At 45.5% G+C, this 25,531-nt stretch overlaps 1 protein-coding gene across 17 annotated transcripts in view; it reads right to left on the bottom strand.

Annotated features, from left to right (window-relative positions):
• Window positions 1-8,408: 8,408 nt before the first annotated feature.
• The window catches only part of NFIA (nuclear factor I A), a 359,836-nt gene continuing 342,713 nt past the window's right edge, over window positions 8,409-25,531 (bottom strand). For all 17 annotated transcript variants that reach the window (XM_055815814.1, XM_027792642.2, XM_055815808.1 and 14 more), the window contains one exon: window positions 8,409-15,660. In XM_055815814.1, coding sequence (XP_055671789.1) covers window positions 15,643-15,660 — 18 coding nt within the window. In that variant the 3' untranslated portion in view covers window positions 8,409-15,642. The remainder of the gene's footprint in view (window positions 15,661-25,531) is intronic.

Below are 25,531 nucleotides of genomic sequence, written 5' to 3'. Positions count from 1 at the left end.
ACAGAAAATGTCAGCTGCCTTATAATGCCACCCCAAAGGACCCCGGGGGGAGTCTGGTGGGCCTCGTTAGTGCCTCCGAGTGCCTCCAGATCCTCCCATACACAAGCAAAATTAGTTACTGGGATCTTTCTTCTGGCAAAGTAATCGGGAGGGGTCTGCTCCACCCAGGAGGAGTGATGCTCTGGGTTAAAAACCAGCTTTTTGTGAGCTGTGCTTTCCAAGCAGAGGTCTGGCTGGTTCAGCAGCCCCATCCCGTGCCCAGGTGAACTCCAACCACTAGAAATCCCCTGGCCTGGGGGTTTCTGGCAGCCCCACCATGGCTGTGCCCAGGTCAGCTCCCGGACGGTGGAGCAGCCCCCAAGCCAAACCCTCCCCAGCCCCAAGAGCCCACCTGTCACAGGTACAAGGGCTTTACAGGCAGCCCAAGGGTCATCCCTGTCCCCTGATTTTCGGAGGGCCTGGGCGGTGCACGGCAAGGCCAGCCGTGGCCCTGGTGCCTCCAGCCGCGGCTGGAGAGCGGAGCTGGCCCCATGCCTGGCTCCCACTGCAGACACACCAAATGCTGCGTGTCCTTCATCTGGCACATTTGAGCTGTAATTGCAACAGCCTGAACCACCACACGGTTTTATGTGCTGATATTTCATGACATTTTATGTACATAATCTGCATATGTTATTTTTAGCAAACTTTCTCCCTGGGACAGCCTCATGTGTGCCACATCTTGTTTCCATGAGCATGTGCTGCAGTTGGGAGCAGTTTGATTTTTTTTTTTCTTTTCTTTTTCTTTTTTTTTTTTTCTTTTCGCCCTGTCAAGACCAGGTTTTGAATTGCAGCAGCAGCACACACAACACAATATTTTTCTTTCTTTTCACAAGACTGCTTTGGAAAAAAACCCAAAAAGCAAAGGTGAGCAAGGCAGCCCAGCTCCCGTTTCCAGGCATTTCCTTGCTTGGGATGCTCTGGGGTGAGTTGCTATCACCCCAAAAAGAAATAGCACCCTTCTTGGATGGAAATAGGATCGTTCTTGGTGGAAATAGCATTACTCTTGGTGGAAATAGCATCATTCTTGGTGGTAACAGCATCATTCTTGGTGAAAATAGCATCGTTCTTGGCTATTTTGGGAGAAGACAATTCTTTGGTCATTGCTGAAAATTGTTTGCTGTGGCTCGCAGGGCTGCTGGCACGTGTGTGGCAGCAGCAAGTGTTGCGCTGTCGGGTGTTTTTAAGGAACTGCAGCTCCAAGCTGTGTGCGTGCATGTGTGGGAGATGCAGCTCTCGCCTGGAGACTCTCGATCCCTTGGCAGGGAAAATCCCAAACTTTGAAGTTTAGGCCTGCCTTAAATGTTTGGTGGAGAAAATGTTCCCTCAGAAAATCGTGTTTTGTCAAATTCAAAGCATTTGTGGAAACTTACTGGTTAAAACAGGGATGCTGGCATTGGGAGGACACCTTCCCATTGCAGGGGGGTTGCTGGTCTGTGCAGGGAGGAGGTGGTCCATGTGAGGGGGATGGGGTCCATGCAGGGATGCAATCTATGCTTGGAGGAAGTGGTCCATGCCGGGAGGAGGTGGTGCATGTAGGGAGGAGGTGGTCCATGCCGGGAGGAGGCAGTCCGTGTGGGGAGGAGGCGGCCCATGCAGGGAAGAAAGGTCCACATGAAGTGGAAGGGTCCATGCAGGGCAGCAGCTCTGCAGTGGAGCACAGCCATGCCCATGCCCATCGCGCTGCTGATGCAGTGACAGCCTCTCCACCTGAGGAGCACCACCTGGAGACGGTCCCTGAAGGCACCAGCAATGTCCCACGGGCTCCTCCAGCCCCTGCAGCCACAGGCAGAGCTTGGCCAAGGCCATCACTTTTAGAAAGCGGAAGGCTACTACATAAAACTGGCTTTTAGTTCAGAGGCTTTTGGGGAGCCACAGCTGACCAGGACCTCAGGGTTTCCATGGGTGCTGCCCATCAGCAGCTCGTGGGCTTCACTGGTGGGAGGCTGAGGTCTCTGCTCTGCTGCGTGGCCAGAAACTCCCTTCTGCTGCACAACTGCTCGCCCCCGCCCGGGCTGCCTGTCCCATCAGACAGGGAGAGTTTGTAAAACGCAGGAGAAGGATTTGTTTAACTCCTGGTGTCCCTGAGGGCCCTGAGGCTGGTGCCCCGGGCCGGGAGGAGCAAGGGGATGGCGATGCTGGGCACCCAGCCCTGCTCCTCCGCTCCCACACATGCCAACATCCCCGACCAGGACCCCCGGGCCCGAGGTGCAAGGGGGACACGCGATAGCGCAGTGTCCCCACGGCACCCGCCGCAAGCAGGCACCGGGCAGCAGCGAGAGCGCTTCTGCAGGAGATCTCTGGGTCCCTGGTTAAAAACTCTTCCCGAGCGCTTTGGAGCAATGAAACCTTGTTTTTCCGAGTCCTTGTGGTGTACTAATGAAGAAATAAAATAAACATTTGGTAACAAATCCAGCATATGGTTATTGTTTGCTGCAAGGACAGGGGAAAACATTACTGCATAACGTGGCGAAAGGCTGCAGCTGCAATATCGCATTACAGTGCCGCGCTTTATTTAATAAAGACTCGTCCTGCCAGCCTTAACGAAATTTTTCCTTCCTCTCCCATCCCCGAGAGGTGGTTTCTGTGCCTTCTGCCACGATGGCCGCGGCAGGGTTGCATGTGCCCTTCGTTAGCCGAGGAATCTGCTTTCAATTCCGGCCCCTCAGACTGTATTTTCACAGCGACTCATTAGTCACCAAACGCTGACAAGCCGCTGTAAGTGTGCCATCTCCCTCATTGTTTATATGCAAGTGCAGCGACGAAAATGATTTATTTAGGTTTTAATTAAAATTTGTGGATAGACCAATGATTTTTAGCAGTGCCGTTTCTAATTTGTGGTTGCAGGGGGGAAAAAAAAATAAAAAAAATCAATAACCTTATACCATTTATATTTTTAGAGTTACCTCGGGCGGTTCCAACCTGCTGCCCACCACGCAGGGCAGCTCCCAGCCCACGCACAACCCACCCAGGGGCTGTTTCAGAGCCGGCAGAGATGTAACACCATTGGTTCTCACATCAAGGCACATGCTTGGAATTACTCGAGCAGGTAAATCGATGCCCCCGGAGTTTCGTACCACCAGACTGAGCCCTGAGCAGACACTGAACTGCAGCGGTTTAAGGGTATGTATTTAATAGCATGCGCAGTGTCACAGCAGTGCCCGGGAGGAAGATGGGCAACATGGGGAGGTGGCTGAGCCCTGCAGTCCTCACACGCTGGACCAGTGGCTTGTTGTCTGAAAGCAGAAGTTACGACTTAAAAACACTTTGAAAGGTGTGGGTCACCCTCTCCAAAATAATGCGGGGTGCCTGGGCGCCTTTCCCAGTGCCAGCATCCTTCACCCCACGGTGCCCGGCTGCTGGAGCGCGCTGCACTGCACAGCCCACAGCAGTGGTCATTTATCTTGCTGGTAACTTTTTTATGACTCCAAAAGAACATCTGGGAGCGGAAGGACGAGGCAGTTGTGGTGGGCAAGTTGGCAAAGCTTTGGGGGTGTTGCTGCCCGCCCCTGCTGTGCAGGACCCCGCGGGTCACCGCCGCAGGTGAAGGGCAATGCTCTTGCTAGACAGAGATTTTCTTGCTGCTCATGACATCAAGATGCACTTTTAGAAGGTGCCAATAAAGCATTAAGAAACTAAACCCCTGCCCCCCCTGCCCTGAATTATGAACGTTAGTAGCCTTTCTTGGCTTAATATCATGGTTCAGAGAAATCCCTGCTGTACCTGATGTAAATATGTATTAATTAAAGCACTTTGGGCATGCAGAGTATTGACCTAATGGGCCATAATGGCTCTTCTTCAGCAATTACAATCTATCATACAACTACCTATTTCAGGAGGTATTTTTTTCAGAGACATGTTATTGACCTGAGGGCACTGGGCAGCTTCCTCCCCTCGCACAGACCCTTCCTGCCCCAGGGCTCGCATCCTTCCTGGGGAAGTTGTTAGAGGGGGAGGCCCTAAATCCCTTAATTTTAATAAAGATGATGTATTTCATCCTGCCCCCTCCCCGTGTACCTCCTCTCCCACTCCCTATCACTGAGGGCACTTTTGAGCCTTCTCACCCCCACCCCCCGCAGACCCCGGGAAACGCTCAGAGCAAAATATTTATATATAAAAGAAAAACTTTGTGCTCTCCAGTGGTGGAAACCCTTCTCAAATAAAGCATTCGCCTCCTGAGACTTACACCTTCTAATTTAATTTTCCTTTAAATCAAACAGTGTATTAATCCCCAATAGAAAACACGTTCCAGTTGCACAAACAATATTTAAATGGTATAATAGGGACATCTTTTATAAATTCTTCTAACAAATCCTGAAAAAACCCGAATGTGTGGGCTATAATTAATAGAAATGCCAAGTGCCAGCTAACCAGGAAAACTCCAGCATCATAAATCTGCCCTGAGCTTTCTTACACATGCTGATGGATGGGGACTTGCAGCTTAAATATTTAACAATCAATAATTCAAATACCTATCCTACCCTATTAAATTTGTCACATTTATTTATAAATGCAACATCCAGCTGAAGTTTCTCTAAAAGTTGTGTGTCTTCCTCCCAGTAACAAAAATGCAGCATTTTGGAAGAAAAGCATTTCTTTCGCTTTGGAAGGGAAAAAAAGGTGCTGGGTTATGAAATTTCTGTGGGGAAATAATGAACAACGGGGGGTGGGGGTGTGTGTGGAATTAAACCCCATATACCAAAATAGTTGGCTGCGTCTCCTTCACCCTAATAGGTTTGGATAATGTAATGTGCAGGCAGGTGTTAAGTCGTATGAATCACATTTATAGGAACATTTTCCAATTTCTTCGCTGCCCAAGGCAGGGAGCTGCCGTTCATCCTCCGCAGATGAATATTTCTGTGGCACAGGGTGGGCTGCGGCCCCTGCCTGCACGTCGCCTCCTGTCCTGAGCAAATGGTGCAAAAAAAACCCCACAAGAACCCAGGGAAAGGAGTAGGTTTGAGTCTGACCTGAGCCACAGCCCTGCAGGAGGGAAGAGTGGGACAGAAATAAATACATGCTGGTCCAGTGCTGGCATGTGAGAGGCCATTCACCAGCCAATTGTAATAATAACAATAATATTAAAAAAATTAGATCTTGCCAGTTTGCAGCACCAGCAGCCTGACTCCATATCTCAAAGGTTTTTGGGAAGCGATTGCCTGGTTTATCAGGTGGCCCCTCTCCTCTCCAACAGCCTCGATAAAAATAACAACAGCAGAGGAAAGCTCGGCTCCCCTTCTGTCCGCCTGGAGGAACGGGAGGTGGCTCAGAGCATCCCCTCTGCCGCTGGACACCTGGCCGGGCCTTTGCCCCTGAGCATCATTTATTTTAAAGGAGCACCAAAACTGACCCAAAGGGTCACAGAACTTCTGGATCCAAATTTCTGGGAGAATTTAAAGAAATCGTGGAGTGGCCTGTGGGTAAGGGAGGGCGCCAGCTGTGGCCCGTGTCCCTGCCGGAGTGTGCCTGCGGGCCTGAGCACAAGTTACGGTGGCATAAATCTTCATCACAAATTTATTGCCATAATTTATCAGCTCATGTTGCTGAATGGCCAAGCAGTTAATTTTAAAATGAAGTGGTGCTATTTTCATTTATACCCTTGTGCTAACTACCTATCAAAACATGCGGAGGCAATTAATACCGTGTTGCTGAAGTACTGAACCAATAAATATTTCCAGCCTTGGCTTGTCTTCAGCAGATAAAGGACATTGGATGAACCCGCCACCTTGGTGATACCCCCTGAGTCCTTTCTGGTGGCATCACCAGGAACATTTACATTTAAGGAAGAGACTAGGTAGCCAGATCTGCCAGTAGCAGGAATTTAAAAGGCTGATGTTTCATGACATGTGAGTAATCGTGTCAGGATACCTGTGCAATAAGAATAAGCTTGAGAGGGGATTGAAAGGTTCTGAAGATTATGTATCAGCAATACAAAAGCCATTTGGCACAATCTGCACTTGGGGAAAGAAAGGTGAAAACACCCAATGTGTAGAAATTCAGTATAAATACTTTGTCACCACCGCACTCGCTGCAACTTCATCACCCTCCACGCCATGGAGCATCCTTTAGAGGGAAAAAAGGGCTCGCATGCGGACTCTGGTATTTATGGCCAGGTTGGGGTTTTCAGCCCATATTTCCTCCACTGATGAAAAATCCAATGGTGATAAATGACACCTCACTAAAAAAGGGAAGGCTGGGGCGGCAGGCTTCTCACCCATGCACAGCAGCAGGCTCTGCCCCATACAAATCTCCCTGTAAGCATGTCCTGCCGCTTCTCCCTCCAAGGCAGAGCAGCAAAGTGCCTGCGTTTCTCTGCCTAAACACCGCCCTGCACTTCTTCCACCCAAAGTTTTTAATTTTCTGTTAGTGGGCTATTGCATATTCTTATTGCGTCGCCAGCCAAGCTGACGCATTTTGATAGCGATAAATAATAAATGGGATTTATTTCCTTAGGTGCTGATGGAGACCTTTTCTTTCACAGGCAGAAAGAGAAAGCGAGAAAGAAAGAGTGAAAGAAAAGGTGCAAAAAAAAGAAGTGAGAAAAGGGGAGCTGGTGCCCAGGCCCTGGCCCTGGCTGGCCTGGCTCCCACCCTGTGTGGGGCAGGGGCCGGCCACCCCCCTGGGTCCCCTCCTGGTGCCGCCACCGAAACCCAGGGCAGCCTCAGCCAACACCCTCAATAATAAAGGGTATCAATAAATAATAGTGAATGATTTTTGTAGGGGGGAGGGGATGGATGAGAGTGCAGGGCCAGGGGCCGAGGGTGAGGAAGGGGCAGAGTTAAGGAGCTGGCAGAGGGCGCGGCACCAGCTGCATTGGCTGCAGATGGGGTGACGGGGAGAAACCTTCCTTGTGTGGTGTAATTGCACTTTTTTTTTTTCTTTTTTTTTTTAAGCATATTCTAATTCTTCTGTGTGTACTGGTGCAGCCATGCTCATGGGCAGGTGCCTGTCCCTCCCTCCCATCCCTGCCCCCCCCCCGCTCATGGCCCCTGCTTGCAGCAAGCCCCCAGCTCCCACTGCCCTGCAGGGCAGGCTGGCCCACACCTGGGCTCGCTTCCAAGCTGAAGGGACACCACCACCGTTTCGGCTCATTCTTGCAGCCTTGAGATGAGTTTTCTGCTCAAATGTGGGAGTGAGTGCAGGCTCACACCTCCCCCCCCTCCATCCTTCTCCCTCCCTCCTCCCAGGGTGCAGGGCTAGTGAGCCCCTGCTCGGGGCACTGTGGGTTTCTGGAAGTACAGAATTGGCTTTTCCTTACCGTCTAGTCCCCTTCATCAGAAAAATTGCCGAACTGAATGGGCTCTGACCTGCCGCCAGCCACCACACCATGCAGCGGTGCCAGCGGGTGTCGCATCCGAAGCAACGACTGGGACGTGGCAAGGGGCACAGCTGGGGCCCCCCGGACGGTGACATTAGAGCGGTGCCCAGCCCAAAGCTCCCTCCTGGCCTTGTAGCCAAACCCAAAACTACATGGAGGTGTGAGAAAGGAAATAGCAGTGGTTTATGAGTGTCAGGCAACCCCTTGTTAGAAAACACTCATTTCCCCCCAAATAAAATGGAAGAGCTGGTGCTGCCCTGGGAAGCGCTGGGCGCTGCGATGGTCCCGTTCTCCAATCCCCCACGGCCATGCAGCAGAGTGGCACCGGCCCTCGCCTCTCATCAGCCTCAGTGCTGGCTTTGAAGTAGAAAACAGGCAGAATGGCTTAAATGCAAAAAATTCCTTTCTGCAAATATCAATTTCCGCACGTATCTTTTAAGAAAAAGGTGTTGCAGAGTGAAAGACTTTGAAGAAAACTTTAAAGGTTGCAAAGAAACCTGTTTTTTCTGGTCCCACACCTACAGAAGCCTGGCAGAGCAGCGCAGCATGGCTGGGCAGCAAGGCCAGCGGCAACAGCGACAGCCAAAACGTGACTGACATCTGGTACTGGGGCTCTTGGGAAACGGGGTAATATTTTTAAAGTTTAGCTACATTTAAAGATATATTGCAGCATTTGAAGAATTAATTAATCTCCTCGGACTTTACTAGATGTGCTTCGTGTCCTTACTTTGGATGATTTAACCTGCAAGAGGTTCGCTGAAGATTAATCTGTTATCGTGCGAGGAACGGTTTTGTGCCGACAGGACAGTGACAGCACGGGGAAGCACAGCCGATGTGATGCCAGCGGCTCGATTTAACCAAATAGCCCCGTGATTTGGGAGGAAGCTGCTGCTGGGGAACGGCCAGACCTTCCCAGGTCAGAGGGCTGGCACCGGTGCCGCGCACCCGGAGAGGTCAATGCCGTGACCAGCGCTGATGCCCGCGGTCCTACAGCTGCTCACCGCACCCCCGTCCCCCGTCCCCAGCTGAAAGTAAATAACAACACAGCCTGTTAGCATTAGCAATTTTTTATTTTCCTTTTTTGTTGCATAGGAAATGCAGTACTTGCTTCCAGTAATTGTATTGTAATGTGAGAAGGTGGTAGCACTAATGGTTGAATACAAGAGTTAAACTAATCCACACCAGCTCAAAAAACCTGCGGAGACTTAGTTGAATAAGAATGGATGCCCACAGTGATTCTCAACCAATTACAATTTTTTTCACAGAACACAGTAAAACTAAAATGGTAACTATGAGAGTCAATACAAGTATACTAGAGGCACGAGGGGCCTGACTCATAAAAAAAAATGAACACGACATGGTATTAACACGGGTGTCAAGTGAATTTGCAGCAGATCTTTCACACGGCCGGTGGAAATTTTAGCGCCCTGAATTTCAAATTGACGCTGAGGGACTTGGCTGGGCCAGTCTCAGGCAGTGGGGCAGGGCTAGGTCAGAGCTCGGCTGCGCGGAGAAACCGCACAGCCAGCCAAAATGGAGATTTCTCCTTGATTGTATTTCCAAAGCAAAGAATTTCACAGACCTTTCCCCAAGGCAGCAGTCGCAGCCGGGCGCAGGGCGCCGGCAACAAGAACAAGCAGCAGCGGCGGATGCCAAGCCGGGCACTCTCTTCCTACCATGCTCCGTCTAGAAACTCATCTTCTTTTTGTCTTCCACGCCCCCCCCCCCCCCCCCCATATTAATTTGTGGATGCAGATAAAAGGGGGGGATTTCACCCAACACAATTGTTTTTGTTCATGCTTGAGCATAGAAGATTAACTAAGTGGAAAATAGTCTTCCCTAAAAAAAAAAGCATACAAAGTACAAAAAGTTCACGTTGTGTACGAGTGTTTGCCTTTGCAAAGGTTTTCTCTAGAGCTCAGAGGTAGCGATCTAGCGTGGTTTTTTTCTGGTACGGACAAGATTCTCTTTTGTAATCGAGCAGCCTCGTACCACCATGTTACAAACCCCTGGCATCGGCCAAAGTGCGGCACGGAGTCCGGCCTCTCCCCTGTCTCCCCCTTTTCTCCTGCCAGCCTGCGCGTCTGGGGTGTCGGAGCATGGTCCTGCACTGCCTCGCCTGCTCCGTGGCCCCTTCCCATCGACTCCTGTTCTCCGGTGGGGTTAGGGGAGGCGGAGAGGGGAAGGGGAGGGAGAGGAAAGCCAGCAGGCGCGCGTGCTGAGGAAAGCGGGGCTCGCCAAAGCGTGCGCTTGGAAAGAAAGCCATCCTCAATTTGGACGAGAAAAGCCCACCAGCCTCCCGTGTTAATAGCAAAGGAGCTTTTATGAATCGGGCCCAAAGTTTGTACAGAGTTTGTCTGAAGAAAAATATTGCAACTGTGCATGAAACTAAACAACCACATGAGGTTTTTTTTTTTCTTTTTTTCTTTTTTTTTTTTTTTAAAGGGATTTTCTTTCTATATGAGGAAGTCTGGTGTGAAGAAGGGTCAAGCATGGGTACCTGGTTAACCGCTGCCCATTAAGAAATCTCTCGCAATGTGAGCTCAATCTCATTTGTGGGTTTAAAGGACTGTCCCTTAAATTTGAACTTTATGCATCTGTTCTTCAGAGCAAGCTCTCTGAATTCTTAGGGTAGCTTTTTGAGACGAAAATCTTACCAGGCACGGATTTCTGGTCTCAAACACCATGTCCTGCCCTCTAGGAAAAAGAAAAGAAAAAAAAAAAAAAGGAAAAAAAAAAGAAAAAAAAGAAAAAAAACCCAAAACACAAGTAATACTGAATTTAAGTAAATGTATACCTCCAAAATACTGAAAACACCCCAAATCAAGAAAAGACAGAATTTGCGTTCTCAGTGAAATATCTTTAAACCTATCTGACAAGAACCAAGTCAGAAAAAAAGACTAACATAACTTTGAGTAATATTCATACAGCTACTAAGCATTATGGAATAGCATGCATTAATATTGTACGGTTATTTTACATCACCTATATCAGAAGGTTCTGACAGACAGCGAAGGCTACCGGTGTAGAAAAATCTTACTTCAGAAGAGCAATATAATACAGATTTCACAGGCACTACATTTTAATATATCAGGTATTATGCTGGTTTTCTTATAATTCTTTCTGTCCTAAAGCTGGCATTATAACAATGACCGAAAAGGCAAGGATCGAAGTAAACGGAAAGTAGATACCAAAGTTGATATATTCTTTTCTTTTTTTTTTTTTTCAGATAGATTAGTGCATAGTTTTCATGCAGATAAACACTGCTATGCATTTACATTGTTGGAAAGCAGAGTGAATTGAGCCCAAGTTGTCACATTTTTGTAAATCATTTTGCCAGCCTGTAATAGCACCATGTAATGGATTTGCATTAAACATTAAATTGATTTCAGAATTGGTGACACAGTATTCACTACAGTTAAGTGCTATGGAATAGCTTCAATGTTACCTGCTATATATCAAAGCAATTTTCATCCCACTGCTTTTTTATTGGAAAAAATAAAAGGAAAATGTACTCGATACTAATTAGACTATTGCGCAGCCTTGGACTTGATGATGGCATAGCTGGGTTTACTGTCAAACAGTAATACATGCATTGACTTCAAGACAAAATTGGCATTGTAAGCTTGATTTAATGAAAATCCTGCCTAGCAGGCAGTGTTAACTTCACAAGACCTGCCTCTGACAGACCTCATGAGGTTTATTTTGTTATTTATTTATTGTTTAGGTGCCATTGAAGCTCTCCTTACATTGTCATGCCGGTTATGGTTTTAATTTTGTTCGATGGAGGCCTTCTACCAAAAAAAAAAAAAAGATATTTCCAGAGACACAATGCAAAGTACAATATTAACTGACATTCTTAAAAAAAAAAAAAAAAAATCACCACAAGGAAAAAAAAACTGTTTTAGGCTATGTATCTGGGTTTTTTTGTATTTTTGTACAGTAAAATTTTATAACACTGTTACTACAAAGCTGCAAATATACGGAACAAAGAGAACTAGAGAAAGAAAAAAAAAATGTTAGAGGGATTTTGCATATTCCTGTGGGCTGACTGAATACTGTGGAGTTGAGAAAACTTGGTGTTTCTTTTCCCCTTCGACCTTAAGGGGAGGGGGAACAAGCAACAGAGACAAAGTGTACCATGGCTGCCTAAACTTGAAGCCCGAAAGTTTTTATTATGAAGGAAGAAGAATAAATAATAATGGCATTGCTGGGGTGTGCGGCATGATGAAAGCAAGTGCCCTTGCTTGAAAAAAAAGAGGAAAAAAGAAAGGAATTAACTTGAGAAAAAGTCAATTCGCGCTAAGCCATTTCTAGGGCTTTAAATTTGGATGGGTGGGGGGGTGGATACAGGTCAGAGTATTTGTGCGTCTGACGCTTTCCGGAGAGAAGGAGACGGGAGAAAAAAGTTGTTCGCGTGACTCAAAAAGCACGACCAGAGCGACGCGGAGGGGAGCGGGGACGTAACGGGCCGCGGAGCCAGGGGCTGCGGCTGCTGGCCCGACTGCTGCCCGCTCCTGCCCGCTGCCTGCACACCCCCGGCGGGACCCTCCTGCTCGGCCCCCGCTCCTGCTTGCCTCGGAGGACTAAAACACTGTTTGTTCTCTACACCTGCACAGAACGGAACTGCTGTGTTTTCTGCGTGAGAGTAAGGTGAACGAAAATTTAATTTAGTGTGTAATACTTTACAACCCCTGTTGGTTAACACCCTTGACCGCCTACCTAATGTTTTAAAGCCTTTAAAACATTTTTTTTTCTCGCAATTCTGCTCAGAGTTCCCTAACTTTAGCGTCATCAAACTTAATATGACAAAATACCTTCAAAAATACAGCATACCTGTAATGTCCATTTACAATGGTTCTTCAGTAGCCTATACTTCTCAAGCATAGGAATATGCTATACCATTGAGAGAAGAAAAATAACTGTATTTAAATACATACAAAAAGGAAACAGGAAAGTTTTTAACTTAAATCCAGTTCCCAAAGGAAAAAAAAAAAAAAAAAAGCAATTCTATGAACGCTGCCTTTATAACGAACAATCAGAAATTCCACTAAGCTAATTTGACAGAAATTTTTCCTCATTTAAACAACATTACAAAAGTCCTGCATTATAAAATAGGGTAGAATAAATCAGTGTAATCAATAAAACTATACAACATACAAATTACATATCTTCTGAGTGGGCAGTTTAATTCTCTCTCTTTGCAGCCATGACTACAACATGCTCACTAAAAACAACTAACTGCCCAAACTATTGCTTAGTTTGTTTTGTTTAAAAAAGGGTGCAATTTTATTGTATATACAACCAATTTACTGGTAATACCTTGTCTCATAGCAAGGTTCTGACAAAATGTTTGTCTAGGCTTTTTTCCCTTCACTGTGAAGCACTGAAAGCTGCTATTTTTTTTTTAGTGCACATATGTCTTAATAAAGTAATGCCCAGCTAAGTGCTATAGGGAAGGCAAAGGATGCTGGCTAGAGGATGTGATACCATATACTAACAATCACACAATACAATAGAGCAAAATGACTACTCAACCACTTATCAGACACATATGAAAATCCAAAACATTTTATTTTTTCCTTAAATAGAGAATAACCAGTAAACAATTTTCAGAACTTGGAAGTTTAAAAACGTGCATATAAAAATGGGCATTATATACTTTTATTGAATGTGGATTGATTGCAGTCTGCTAATAAAAATGGGTGTGGGATCTGAAGAAAAAGGAAGTTTTTTTTTTTTAAGGCTTGCTTGTGAAAGGAACAGTTGTAAAACAAAAATTGCTTGAAGCAGGGTTCAGCTTAGTGCTTCACAGTTTGACTGCTTCTCTAAGAAGAGCCCTTCCTGCATGTGCATTCAAAATCACAAAAGTACAAAGACAAACACCTAAAACACACTGCGTCAAGTGCAGCACCAACTTTGGTCAAATAAAAAAAAATTAAAAGAAAAATTAATAATTGCTAAGCTTTTCTACATGATATAAGCAGGTATTGCATATTTTCATATATCTGGGAGAAAACAAAACAAAAAGGAAGACTCCAAATAAAATGTAAAATGCAGCAACATCCAAAAATACTGATAATCTAGCATCTACAGATCTCAGAATAGCACTGCCACTGACCATACAGGACAATAAACACTACTCCTATCTGCGGAACAACTAACATCCTATTTAATTCTAGATGTTGAAACTGACAATGGCTGACATAAAAGTCACATTTACAAAAAGTGTCTCCAAATGCTTGACTAGGGAAAAACCCCTTTCAATATAGGAACATGTGCAACAATTCCACAAATAATCGCTATCCAGGGCAAGGCACATTGATATGGAATTTTTTTTTTGTTTCGTGCAAATTAAGAAAACAAAACAAAACATTGTTTCAGGGAAAAGATGAGGAGCAAAGTGTCTTCCCAAGAATTTCAGTTACTTGATTGTATAGGACAGTAGTAGAAACCCTTCTGAAGGGTCGAACAAACATAGTTTAAAGGCAAGTGCCTGGAATAGGGATTACAATATTGTGTCTTAATGCACTCTACTTTACCCTACATTAACTATATAAAAATTAGTTACTAACACTAGAACATGCAGAGACTTTCTCTGATTAGCTGGACTCGCCAACCAGAACGTATATATATGTATAGTATAGGAAACCTTCTTAAAGTTGCATGTGAAGCAAAGGGGTGCTCCGCTGTCTGATAGAAAAAATCACTTGCACTCTTTTTTTTTTTCTTTTTTTTTTCCTTTTTTTTGTACATAAGATACAGGACGTTTGGGGTCCAAACTTTTTTTGTTTTTGTTTTTTGTTTTTTTGTTTTTTTTTTTTTTGTTTTTTTTTTCTTTTTTTCTTCTTCAGCAAGTGCCCTTGCTTTGAACTGGCATAAGTTGTAAGATCAGCATCATTCGTTTCTGTAATGTTTTCTTCGCAGTCCAGAAAAATGTACCAGTTCAGGGACACAAAGGTGTTTTACTTTCTGGACTGTTCTCTCTTTATTCCCAAGGTGTTTGAGAACTGATAAACCCTATATTGCCGGAAACACGTAAAATTTGTCAGAATTGGCATAATCCATTATAGTGACTTTTAGCTTATAAAATTAACAGATATTATGATTTCATTTTAGTTATGTGCTTTGATAACAGAAAATGATTAATTAGCATTTAATGTAGTTAACATATTGTGGTAAAAGCACCATTAGATTTGTTTTTTTTTTTTTTTAATTTTCCTTCAGTTTTAAAGGGATACAAGTTCAACAATAAAAAACATAAAAAGCAAAAATAGCTCCCCTTTTTCTTGCAAGGCTGTTTTTTACCCCAATAATTTAGAGTCCTGGGGTGGAAGGACTTGGAAAACAAAAATAGAATTTTCAACAATCTCTATCTTACAAAGATATTTAGCTATCCAATGAAATTGCACTTTACTCAATTCAAAATTAGATTGTTTTGATTGATTCCTGTCAGTTTCTGTCAAAACAGACCAACTTCCCCATTTCTGCGTGAATTTTTGTGTAATTGTTGAAAATTGTTGAAAAATGTTTTTTTTTAAATGTAAGTGCAGCATTTCAAACTTTTTTTCTTTTTTTTCTTTTTTTTTTAGTGAATAGTAGTAGTTCGATGTTTTAGATCGCTCTGCAATTGAGTGGAAAAAAATTGTTGACAATGCTCTTATGGTTCATGTTACGTATCTAAGTGCCGACTGTAAAAAAAAAAAAAAAAAACTCAACAAAAAAAAACCTGCAATTTTTTTTCCGATATGTTACAGAAAAACATGCTCTATGTCTGTCCGGTAAGTTATATATTGCAGAATTCCGCTACTACAAAAGTTATAGTTTAAGTGTGTTTCATGATTTCTCAAGAAGTCTCACACCTGTATGGGAAAAATCGATGAGGATACTGTAAAACAGTTAGGCTCCATACGGAAAGTGTGTTACAACAGCGAGTTGGTAAGCAGCAGCAGAGGCTAGTTCTACTCAGTGTCACCTAACGCTTACACTACCAATGAAACACTTCAAAAGTTATGAAGCCCAACCATTTCCAGCACCATATGAGAAATTACAACAGTCCTAAGTTGTCTAAAAAAAAAAAAAAAAAATAAAATCTTGAAAAAGTTACGGCCTTTGCCATTCAACCATAACGTTTGCCATTTCCATGTACTAGTTTGCTGTCGGTGTCTGCTCGCCTCCCCTTCCGCCGATGTGAAGTCGCTGCGCTGCGTTGCTGCTGCTTCCGTGTTACAGAGGTGGGAAGGGGTCTGGTGGTCTGTCCGGTGGGTGGTGGGAAGCGGAGACTTTTATCCCAGGTACCAGGACTGCAAAAGAGAGAGGAGAAGCATCAGCCCCGCTGCCCACTTTCACTGCTTCCCGAAGGGCTCCGGGCATTGCCGCCAGCCTCCACCGCCAAGAGGGGGGCTAATTGAGACTGTGACGAATTGACCTAATTACAAAGCTTAATTAAAAATACTGTACAAATCAATATATTTTTTTTTTCATCGACAGTCGCTGGACATAGCTACAGATGAACGCGGGGGTCATGTCACGTTACAAGTTATCAATCTTTTTAATAGATTATGGCTTGAAGATCCCTCCAGTTCACTTTTGTCTAATCCCCTGAAAAGGCGATACACATTCGCCTCTCTGTGCCATTTATCACCCTGCAGTCGGGGTTTTCTTGGGTATTTAGGCATGTGCCAGCATAAGCATCTGTTGCTTTATACTGCCCTGCTTCAACTGTCTCACTGGAACAGATGCACAGAAATTCAACAACAGGGCTGTTTTCTTAGGAGAAATGGGGATTGCTAGAGAAAAGCCGGGATAAAGTAAATCTGGGGGAAAGTGGATCAGCAAAAGTATCCTGTATCTCTGGCCATACTTGTGTTTCAAAACAAAACGTGGACCTCAAATAATAGCTTTTCTTTGGGAAAATCTTTTTTTCCTCTCTCTTTTTTTTCCTTCCCCTAAAGGGAAGGAATTCCCTGGGAATTCAGCTCCACAACAATACCGTCCTTAACCCACCCGTGCAGATGCCCAGAGCACAGAAAGCAATTTTGCTCCTTGATAGGAAAATAAACACTGTCGGAAAGCTGGAGTGGGCTTTGCTGGAGTCGGGGCAGTGCCACCGCACCGGGGAGACCCGGCTCGGCCCCAGTGAGGTCAGACCAACCTGAACCCGGGATGAATAAGAGCAGTGTTAGGCCCTGGGACTGTACGCGCAGGGGGATGCTACTTGGCAATGACATATTGCTGTGGGAATACACCAACAAGCGGCAACTATTTAGCCTGAAGTGAAGTAGTACAACAAGAAAGATTCAGGTATTAAAGTGCTGTTGCTGATACCCCACGTTTTTACTTCGGCTCCCGCAATATATGAGGTGCATATGTGTGCATGTATAAACTGACGACAAGTTTTACCAAGTTTTTCCTCCGTTCCTTTTCAGCGTCTGACGTGATTGATAGCATAATCAACCTGGGGAGGATTTATGAACATTTACAGAAGACTCTGAGGCAAGTTTCATGTGGGACTCGGAGATTATGTGGTCTTGCCATGGAGGTAGGAACCGGTAAAATAAATAGCACGATTGGAGAAGTTGTCCTGCTTCCAATACACCTCATTAACTAACTCTTCCTCTGCTCACCCTTCTGAATACAAACACACCGGTCCCGTATCGGCTTCATCTATTGCCTACAGATTTTATATTTAGACTTACGCAGGCTGCAATTAAACCAAATAGTTCTCATATGTAAAGTTCATAAACAGAGGAAAGTTCTGGCAGGAGTTGTGAAGTGGTGCCAAGTCCCGTTGCCCCCCCTGATCGCAGGGCCCTACTGATTTTAGGCGGGCGCGGGCCGCGGAGCGCGGGCCGTGCCAGCGGCACTTCCAACCACCACCAGCTCCCAACTCTTCCGAACTTTGCTGGCTCGTCCCTTACGCTTGTCACTGGAGTGTGACAAGTCTTTGGTCGGGCTGGGAAGTGTGGTAGTGCCCAGCAGGGAGTACAGGGGTTAAAATTTCAGAGCCGATGGTTCAAATCTATATCGCAGATGTCCAATTGGCTCCCCTCGCTGCCGGCCCGGCCACATGGCCCGCCGGCCGGGATGGCGGGAGCTGCTCGGGCCTCGCCACTCCTCTTTAGCTTCAAAAGCAGATTAAAAAAAAAAAAAAAAGGCAGGAAAAAAAGGCAAAAAGCGAGGAAGCTGAGGGTGCGGAGGTGGGGCTGCTCCTGGCGGCGCTCCCCCAGGGCCGGGGCGGCAGCGGGGCTCCCCCCGGGCTCCCCTCGGTCCATCGCCGTCCGCTCGTCGGTCCGTCCCCCGCCGCACCGCGCTCCTTCACGCATCTTGCTATTCAGCCTGTGCCTTGCAGACAAGGTTACCCCAGAGCGGCTCTGTAATCCTTCACTGAAATAGGCTTTATTGATTGCTCTGGTCTATTGTTCCCTTTTCAAGTCCCCCAAGTTCAAGTTCATCCTGGTGTTACATCATGTCTCGTTGCTAGGGGCAACCAGACAGCCCCAGACGTGACTATCATTAGCAAGAGCCGCGCTGCGCCCTCCCACCGCCCGCCAGCCGCTCTGACGTAGCAGCCCCGCTGCAAACACATTGAAGTATTTATTCTGCCTAATTTATGACCTCCACAGCAAGAGAGACCCCCACTCCAAAAACCAACACTGTTGTATATTTAATTAATCTGTCTTTCTCTGGCACTTGGGAAAGTTAGACAAAGGTCTAATTATTGTGTGTCGCTCCCCACACTTTTCTTTTTGGGGTGACTATTTGCATGGGAAAAGAAACGGCGAGGCTGGGCGTAAGTCCCCTCCCTCCAAAACACCTTTTTTTTCTCCCCTGCCCTATTGACATTTCATGAAATACTTTAGCTGCTTAAGGGAATTAGAAAAAAAAAATCTGATGTGAATGTAACTCCTTCTGAGTTGGTATTCAGTAACACAAATCAACTCATGACATGTTTAAATTTAAATGCTAACCACACACTCTGCGAGTTACTTTAAAGGTTAGTTTTTAATCAATAGAAGTTGCTGACTCCGGAGTTTTTAGCGGCGCAGTGCAGCTCTGGGGCCTTTGTCTAGCGTTGGGCTTTCAAACTTTTTTTTTTTCCTTGAGATGATTTTAGCAATGATTTGCAGACACAGAGTGCTATTGTGCTCTTGAGTAGCAACATGTCAATAAAGGAGTAGAGTTACCATGCACTAGGGTGTCAATATGACTCCTGCAGACACTGCTCGGCCTTAATACCAATGAAAAACTTAATTAACCCTTACAGGATTGACCCAAACCGCGCGGCTATTTTTTAAACTTCCATGCCGGGGCTCTGGATCGCCTTTACTAAAAAGCTGCTTTTACAGGATCCGAACTCGGAGCACCTCGCAAACAGCTGCATCCCGCTTCGCCTGCTCCTGCAAGCCCACTTGGATGAGATGTTTTATGGGCTGAGGCAGCAGAACAGCGAGACAGAGAGCGCATTTACCCATCAGATCCCACCAGCACCACTCTCAGGATACCGTTTTAATTTAGAGCGTCTTACAGCTGAAATGCACACACAGAATGATCCTCCTTTTCTACTAATCATTTTAATATTAAGATCTCATATCCCCCTCAAGCCTCCCATACACGTCTAAGTCTTCCCGGATTAGGTCTGAAGAGCACTATTGTCCTTCTGAAGCACCTGTGAAACTTCTCTGCAAGGGAAGAGGAGACCTCCGCGAGTCAAATGAAAATGTCTGGGAAGCTTATTACACATTTGGAGTTTTGATAGTCAGGATCTGTCAAGTTTTTCTGCACAATCAGGGGGCTTAGAGGGGAAAAAAGAAGCCCGTATCCCTACGTTCAGATGGCTGAAGTATTTTGCGCCTTCTTTCAGAGCACTGCTCGATGTGGTGCAGGCTGTCCTCTCGCATCTACCCACCTTACCCATTTTATCCTCTCACATTCTGTAACCTATCTGACTGCACCCAGACAGAGAACAGCATATTGCCTTTCTTAATTTAAAATCAACATTTAAATCACGCGCACTATCACAATACGGTCAGGACGATATTATCTCTGCACGTTTCATAAAAGAGCCAGTATTTTATTTCCCCTCTGTTTAGTTTGCAGTACTATTCTCCCAGCCAGTTTAGAGCTAAATGAACCCACTGGAGCTAAAGGTCCCACTCAGTGCGATTACTGCCACACAGTTGTCGGTGCCGCTATGGGTCTGTATTGTCCTGCCCAGCATCTTGCTGTCCTTCCCCAGCGCTCAAGGTGAAACATCAGAAAGAATTCTGCAGTCCAGTACGAGATCTTTGCTTCCCTTTCTCCAGTCAAATGAAGAAGTAATCTCATCAGGTTGAAAAGTGCTGACTAAGGATTTAATAAAGTGCCTGCAGATGTGTGTCATCTCTAAGGTATTCAACTCATGTAATGCAAAACAGTTCCACACCGAATGTGCTTATAAAATTCCATTTAACCATTGCAGAGCTCTATTTTACTGTTCTCAGAGGAGTATTATCACACTTTTTTTTCCCCCCTAATTTACAGCACCATGAAAGTTGAAACTCTGTGCTGCCAGTATCTGAGAATCCTCACAGTAGTAAGGTTTTATGAACCATAAACAATATCTACTTGACTGAATCCTAAACAGGAAGTCTGAAATGGCAATTACGTTTCTTTGATAGCGCAAGTCTATTTGTTTCTTATGCTCTTCTGGAGATAGCAGAGACACACAAAAATCCTCAAGCCACTTCTGACAATCGGGCCCTTTGTATGGGAAGAACAGCAAGAAAACACTTGGCGATTCAGGATATTTAAAAGGAAAAAAGCTGAAAGTGCCTCACTGACTCCGGTAGCAGTTTCTGCCTGCGTCAGGAACCCAGAACAGGCCCATTGTTTATTAAAATCTTCTTAAACCAGCCTTCCTGCACAACGTGTTTCACCCCCGGCTCCCAAGCCTAACTAAGCACCGCTCACATGTTTTAAACCAGAAAGACAATCAAATGCAAACACGTTACATTTACTCCTACCTGCACATCTCCTGCCCTAACAATAGGACCTTTCACCTCGCAGAAAAAGCGAGGGTTGTAAAGCAGCCCTATCTGTTTTTCAAATTAAAAAGTTAAACAAAAGTCCTCAAGGGCAAAGTTTAACGCTGCGGAAGGAGGTTGTTAATGTGGAATCCAGAACTGGGTGTGACAGTTGGTTTATTTCTCCAGGCGATGTAGGTTATTTAAGGACATTCACACATTTGAAATTCTGACAAACTCCACACATAGGAGCTTTTGCTTCACCTAATCCACTTAGGGCTAAGACCTGGTCTGTACTAGCCTTTTTCTTTAGGTTTCAGCCTGGTTCCGCTGCTTGGCGGTGGGACGGGTCGGTGCCATCGGGACTTCAAACGTGGCTGCCGCACTGCTGTGGCCGTTGCTGCCCCGGGCACAGCTCTGCTTGCAGGAAGCTATCGCTGCACAGGCCCGGGCGGGAAAATACACCTTTGATAAGAGCCTAAATAAAAGAAAACTTGCAGCTTTAGAGCTTGCCGGCAAAGCAGCTGTTTGAGCAGCCGAGCTGAACCTGAGCCACGACCGTCGGGCACCTGCGAGGCTTCATCACAGCGCATCAGCTCAGTGGCTTTGTTTGGGGATGACATTGCAGTCATCTCAAGAACTTCAAGGCAATCAAAAACATTAACCCCAGGAAGGTGAACCAGGGTGACAAGTCCTTCTGTTTGCAAAGATAAAATGAGAATGTAAACAGCTAAGCAGCAAACTGGTCCTTTAGATATCACCTTGTGAGAGGTCCCAGGAAGGCTCCTTCCCCACGATGCGTCGTGTGAAAGCAAGGGGCCAAACCTGGGCTTTGATGCAGTTTCAAAAAGGCTGCCAGGGTGAGTGAAGGCAGTGGCAACTCAGCTTCTGGTGCGACTGGCTGGAGGGCTCCTGCAGATAAAGCGACTGTCTTTGGTTTACCCCACATCTGAATTCATCCCACTTCTCTATTGGTTTCTCCAGAGTTTCTCCAGGCATGAAATTTGATGCTACTGCGTAAACCGAAAGGTGAATGTTAAAGACAAGGTCACCTTTGTGCCTATGTAAGTTATTTTCTTAGAGCTGGGATTAATTATTTAGTAATTATATTTTCCAAAATAAAATACCAAAAGGGACATAAGTAGCATGTTGGTCATCCCCAAAGGGATATAAAACAGTGAGTGAATCTTCTGGTTGTCCAACATCCACACCCAGGAGAGTTGCACGCCCCACTACGAGCATATTTATGCTGTCTTGAGGGAAGATAAAACCTGTCCCAGGAGGGACACTAGTCTCCAGGCGATGTGTACAGTAGCTCTGCATCCAATAGCGTTTGCGGGAATGCCAATTGTGGCAAACTGCATTAAATTACATGCAATAATTTTGTAATATGGACTTTTGCCTGCTGACTATTAAAAATGTATAGTAGTCCAAACCACTTCTCTCCCGGGACCAACAAACTCACTTCAGGCAAGATTTCTGCTTGGGTTCAAACCTCAAGTTGGGAACAGCTAGTGTTTTTAACTAAGTCACCCCAAACCCTCCCAAACCTATGAAAACACACTCATACAGTAACTCCTGCTGTTGTTCCAGACATCTGAATGTTCCAGTAAAGTGTCCCAGCTGGCCCCAGATGTTTCTTAAGTATAAAGCAATGCTCTGAGCACTGGACCCCCTGCTGCCCGAACCTGAAGCTCAGCGGATTAAAGGTTGACTGCACTATGACATATTTGCATTTAGCCCGAATATAATACAGCAAAGACTTATCAATGGCAAATGTTTGAAATGTAATCCAGCAAGCAGAGTAGGCTGGCACTTTGAATATGATGTATAAATAATGTATGGGAATTTAAGATCTAAATTAGATCTACAGGAAGAAAACTTTCCCTTTTCTCTGACTCTCTTAAAAGAAAGTTCTCTCACAATGAGGTCATTTTTATGTCCGTCTTTCAGTTTACAATCTTGCTTTTAGACAGAGGGTCTTCCTTTTGCTTCGAGAACATTTCGCCAGTTACAGTTTTCCTCCAGTTTTCTAAATAGTTAACTGAAGAACTTAATTTATTTGCTAGTAAATTGACTTTTAAATCTGCAAAATAACTTCTAAACTTTGCGTGGTACGCTGAAAGCTAACTGCAGTAACGCTACTAAATGGTAACCCTTGCTGTTTAAGGGGGGGGGGGGAAGATAGTGGAGTGAAAGAGAGAGAGGAAAAAGAAAGGGAGAAAGAGAGAGAAACAATCCCATTTTGTTTTTTGTTAGAGGACGGCATACTACATAGATCAGAGACTTTTCAAAAAATAAAAACCCCCACTGTACACAAAGCACAGGAAAATGTGAGGAAAAAAGGAAAAACCTAAAAGCAGCTTAGAATGTGTTAACTCTGCCATTCTGTCAGCTTAAAGAGTATTTTATGCTTGATCAACAGCTCTCTTTTATTATGCTTTTCTTTCATTCATTCAAGACATCAAAGACCAGAACCACCAGTGTACCTGATCTACCAGAAGAACTTGTAAGGGTGTTCTAAAGAAACGGGGGTATTGGGAGCCAGACACCCCTGCGGACAAGGCAGTTCAAAGAGAATATTTCAACAATGATTACATTTTGTAAATCTTTGTACGAAAGACAGCTTATTTCCTGCTTTTTTCATGAAAAATAGATTCTATCCATTAAAGTGAGCCCACAGTATGAAAGTTACTTGAGATCTGAGGTACAGCAAGCGGATTAAATGGATGGTGAGATGAAATCTTTGAGAGAGACGATGGCTTTCTCCGATATTTGTCACTGCCATAAGGTTTTCTGACTGGGATAGAAACTTATTTACTTGTAGACTTGCTGGTGGCAGGGAAGATGTTTGTAAAAGCAAAATAAACCAAAATGAAACAGAAAGAAAAACTGTAACAAATAAAGGAACTACGAAAACACATGGCTACAAAAGCCTTTTGACATGTTTTAAAGAAAAACTATATATATTCTCCCCACTCCACAAATCGCAGGCTAGCCATTTAAATCCAGCAGACGACTCGGAAGAGCAGCACAGAGACCCAAGCCAGCTGTTTACTTTTCAAAGCCTGTGGTGGTTTCTGCATTGATAAACTATATAACCTCACACACACAGAAGGGATTTTAGCTATGCCAGACCTCATTGCTCTGTCCTGGTCTCTTTATGTGCTGTCACAGAGTAAAAACGATCCTAACACAAACCCTGAAATAATATCTTGCTCCAGAAAGGACATCTTTGTAGATATTTCCTGAGTTACTGCCAAAAAAGAATTTTTTTCATCCATTCATTCTTTCAAAGTTTTGCTATAAACATAGCCAAAATTGTTCGGGAGTAATCAGAAATGACCAAAATATGACCCACCAGCCAAGTACAGCTGTCAGGGAGAGAAAGCTGCCCCCATGCCTCCCGCCCAGCCAGCAGCCACCTCTGCCACCACACCTGGGTGACACTCACTGGCATCGGCACCCTTCTTGCTCCCCTGCTACATACATCGCCTTTTGCAAGGGAAAAAGAAAACAGTAGTACACATTTTATCAGAGAAGTAAAAGATGACTTTAAAGCCCACCTCGTGGTTTACATCTACTATTGTGATTTAAAAGTAAATATGCTGTGAAGGGGCTTTCAAATTCTGCACTTTACGCCTCGCGTTTTAGACAGCCCTGTATTCTCCTCTGCTGGAAGCACAGCTAAATTTGCTAGAGTGCAACACTTTTTAATATTTCTTATGCTAAATCTCACTTATTTCTTTCCTCTTATTAAATAAAGTGTGCATCGGGACTTGGATCTGCTTATAACGTCATGCCAGGAGCTCCCATGGAAACTGGGATGGCAGACACACTGCTCTGATGGGACTTTCCAGCGTTTTGTTAGGAAAACAGCAAGCCCTTTGGGAAGCGCTACGAGCCTGCTCCTGAAAATACAGTGCCCACGTTGTCCTGTGTTCCCTTGTGCCCCTAGACACGGCACAAAGCTGGTGGGTGCACAGGGACCCCCCAGCCTTGACGGTGGGTGCAGGGGGCCAGCGGCAGCCCCGGCTACCAGCCCCACGCGCCCGCGGTCTGCCTGTCTTGGGCTCTGCCAGCGTGTTTGCAAGTTCAAGTTCAGGTTTAAGTGAAATAAAATGCTCCTCAGGAGTCTGCAGCCAGCCCTCATTTACATGTGATCCCTCTGAACTTCGCCTGCGCCAGCGCGCCCTGTTTCCAGGGCCCGCCGAAGGAATGTTTTACAGTTAGAGCCCGCAGTGCTTTCTCAGGCATTTTAGACCCAGAGGCCCAAGTTTCAAGCTGCAGCATTAAAAGTTTCCACAGAGCTACTGCAGAGAGGGGGGGGTGGGGGTGGAGGGAAATGAGGAGAACAATATCGTCTTAATTGTCTCTATATAGCTCCACAGTTAAAGTATTACTTTTTAAAGGGACATAATTTATTCTAGAGGCACGGTGTTATAACAACCAGTACATACTTTCACCGCAGCGTAACCCGCTCTATTCTTCATTGTGCTTTCCGGTTTTGTTGCTTTTGCAGAACTCCCTGTTACCCAGTCCCCTATACTGTACTTACAGTTTTATTCAATTTAAGCCAGTTCCTGCAGTCCTCAGGCAAGCGAAACTCCCCTGAAGCCTCAAGAGTTTTGCCTGTAGCAGGACTGCAAAAATAATCTCCCCGCAACCGCCATTTCCCCCAAAGTTTCTTTACTTTTATTGCTTTAGACAATCGGGGAAAGTCATCCAAAGAAAATCAACCCCCAGTCTGGGCCTCCCAAGCTCCATTTGCAGCGAGACAGCCTGAGCGCACACACACACGCACAGAGACACACGTACACACACACTCTGGGGGTTTGCCCCTGGGACTGTCCTCTGTCCCGTGCCGGCGGGGAGCAGCGGAGCAACTGGAGCGACATGAGGGGCCCATGGGGCCGAGGGGTCCCAGCGGGATGGGCTGCTCGGCCGGCAGGCTGCTGCAGAGGCTCTGGCTCTTTGCTCTGCAGAGTCTGGGGTACAAAAGGTAGTTTTCAACTGCTTTTCTTGACTTCCCTGAGTACTTCAGAGTACCCAGCACAAGAGGAAAGCGAGGGGAGATAACAACTTGAACTGGAGGGGAGAGTGAGCCCTCCCTCTGAACACACCCCCCCCCCCCCCCCCAAAACCCCCAGTGCCCAGCCTCTGCCCATGC

The sequence above is a fragment of the Falco peregrinus genome, chromosome 10, assembly GCF_023634155.1.
Source record: "Falco peregrinus isolate bFalPer1 chromosome 10, bFalPer1.pri, whole genome shotgun sequence".
Taxonomy (NCBI): Eukaryota; Metazoa; Chordata; class Aves; order Falconiformes; family Falconidae; genus Falco; species Falco peregrinus.
This window is presented reverse-complemented; position numbering and strand designations above follow the sequence as displayed.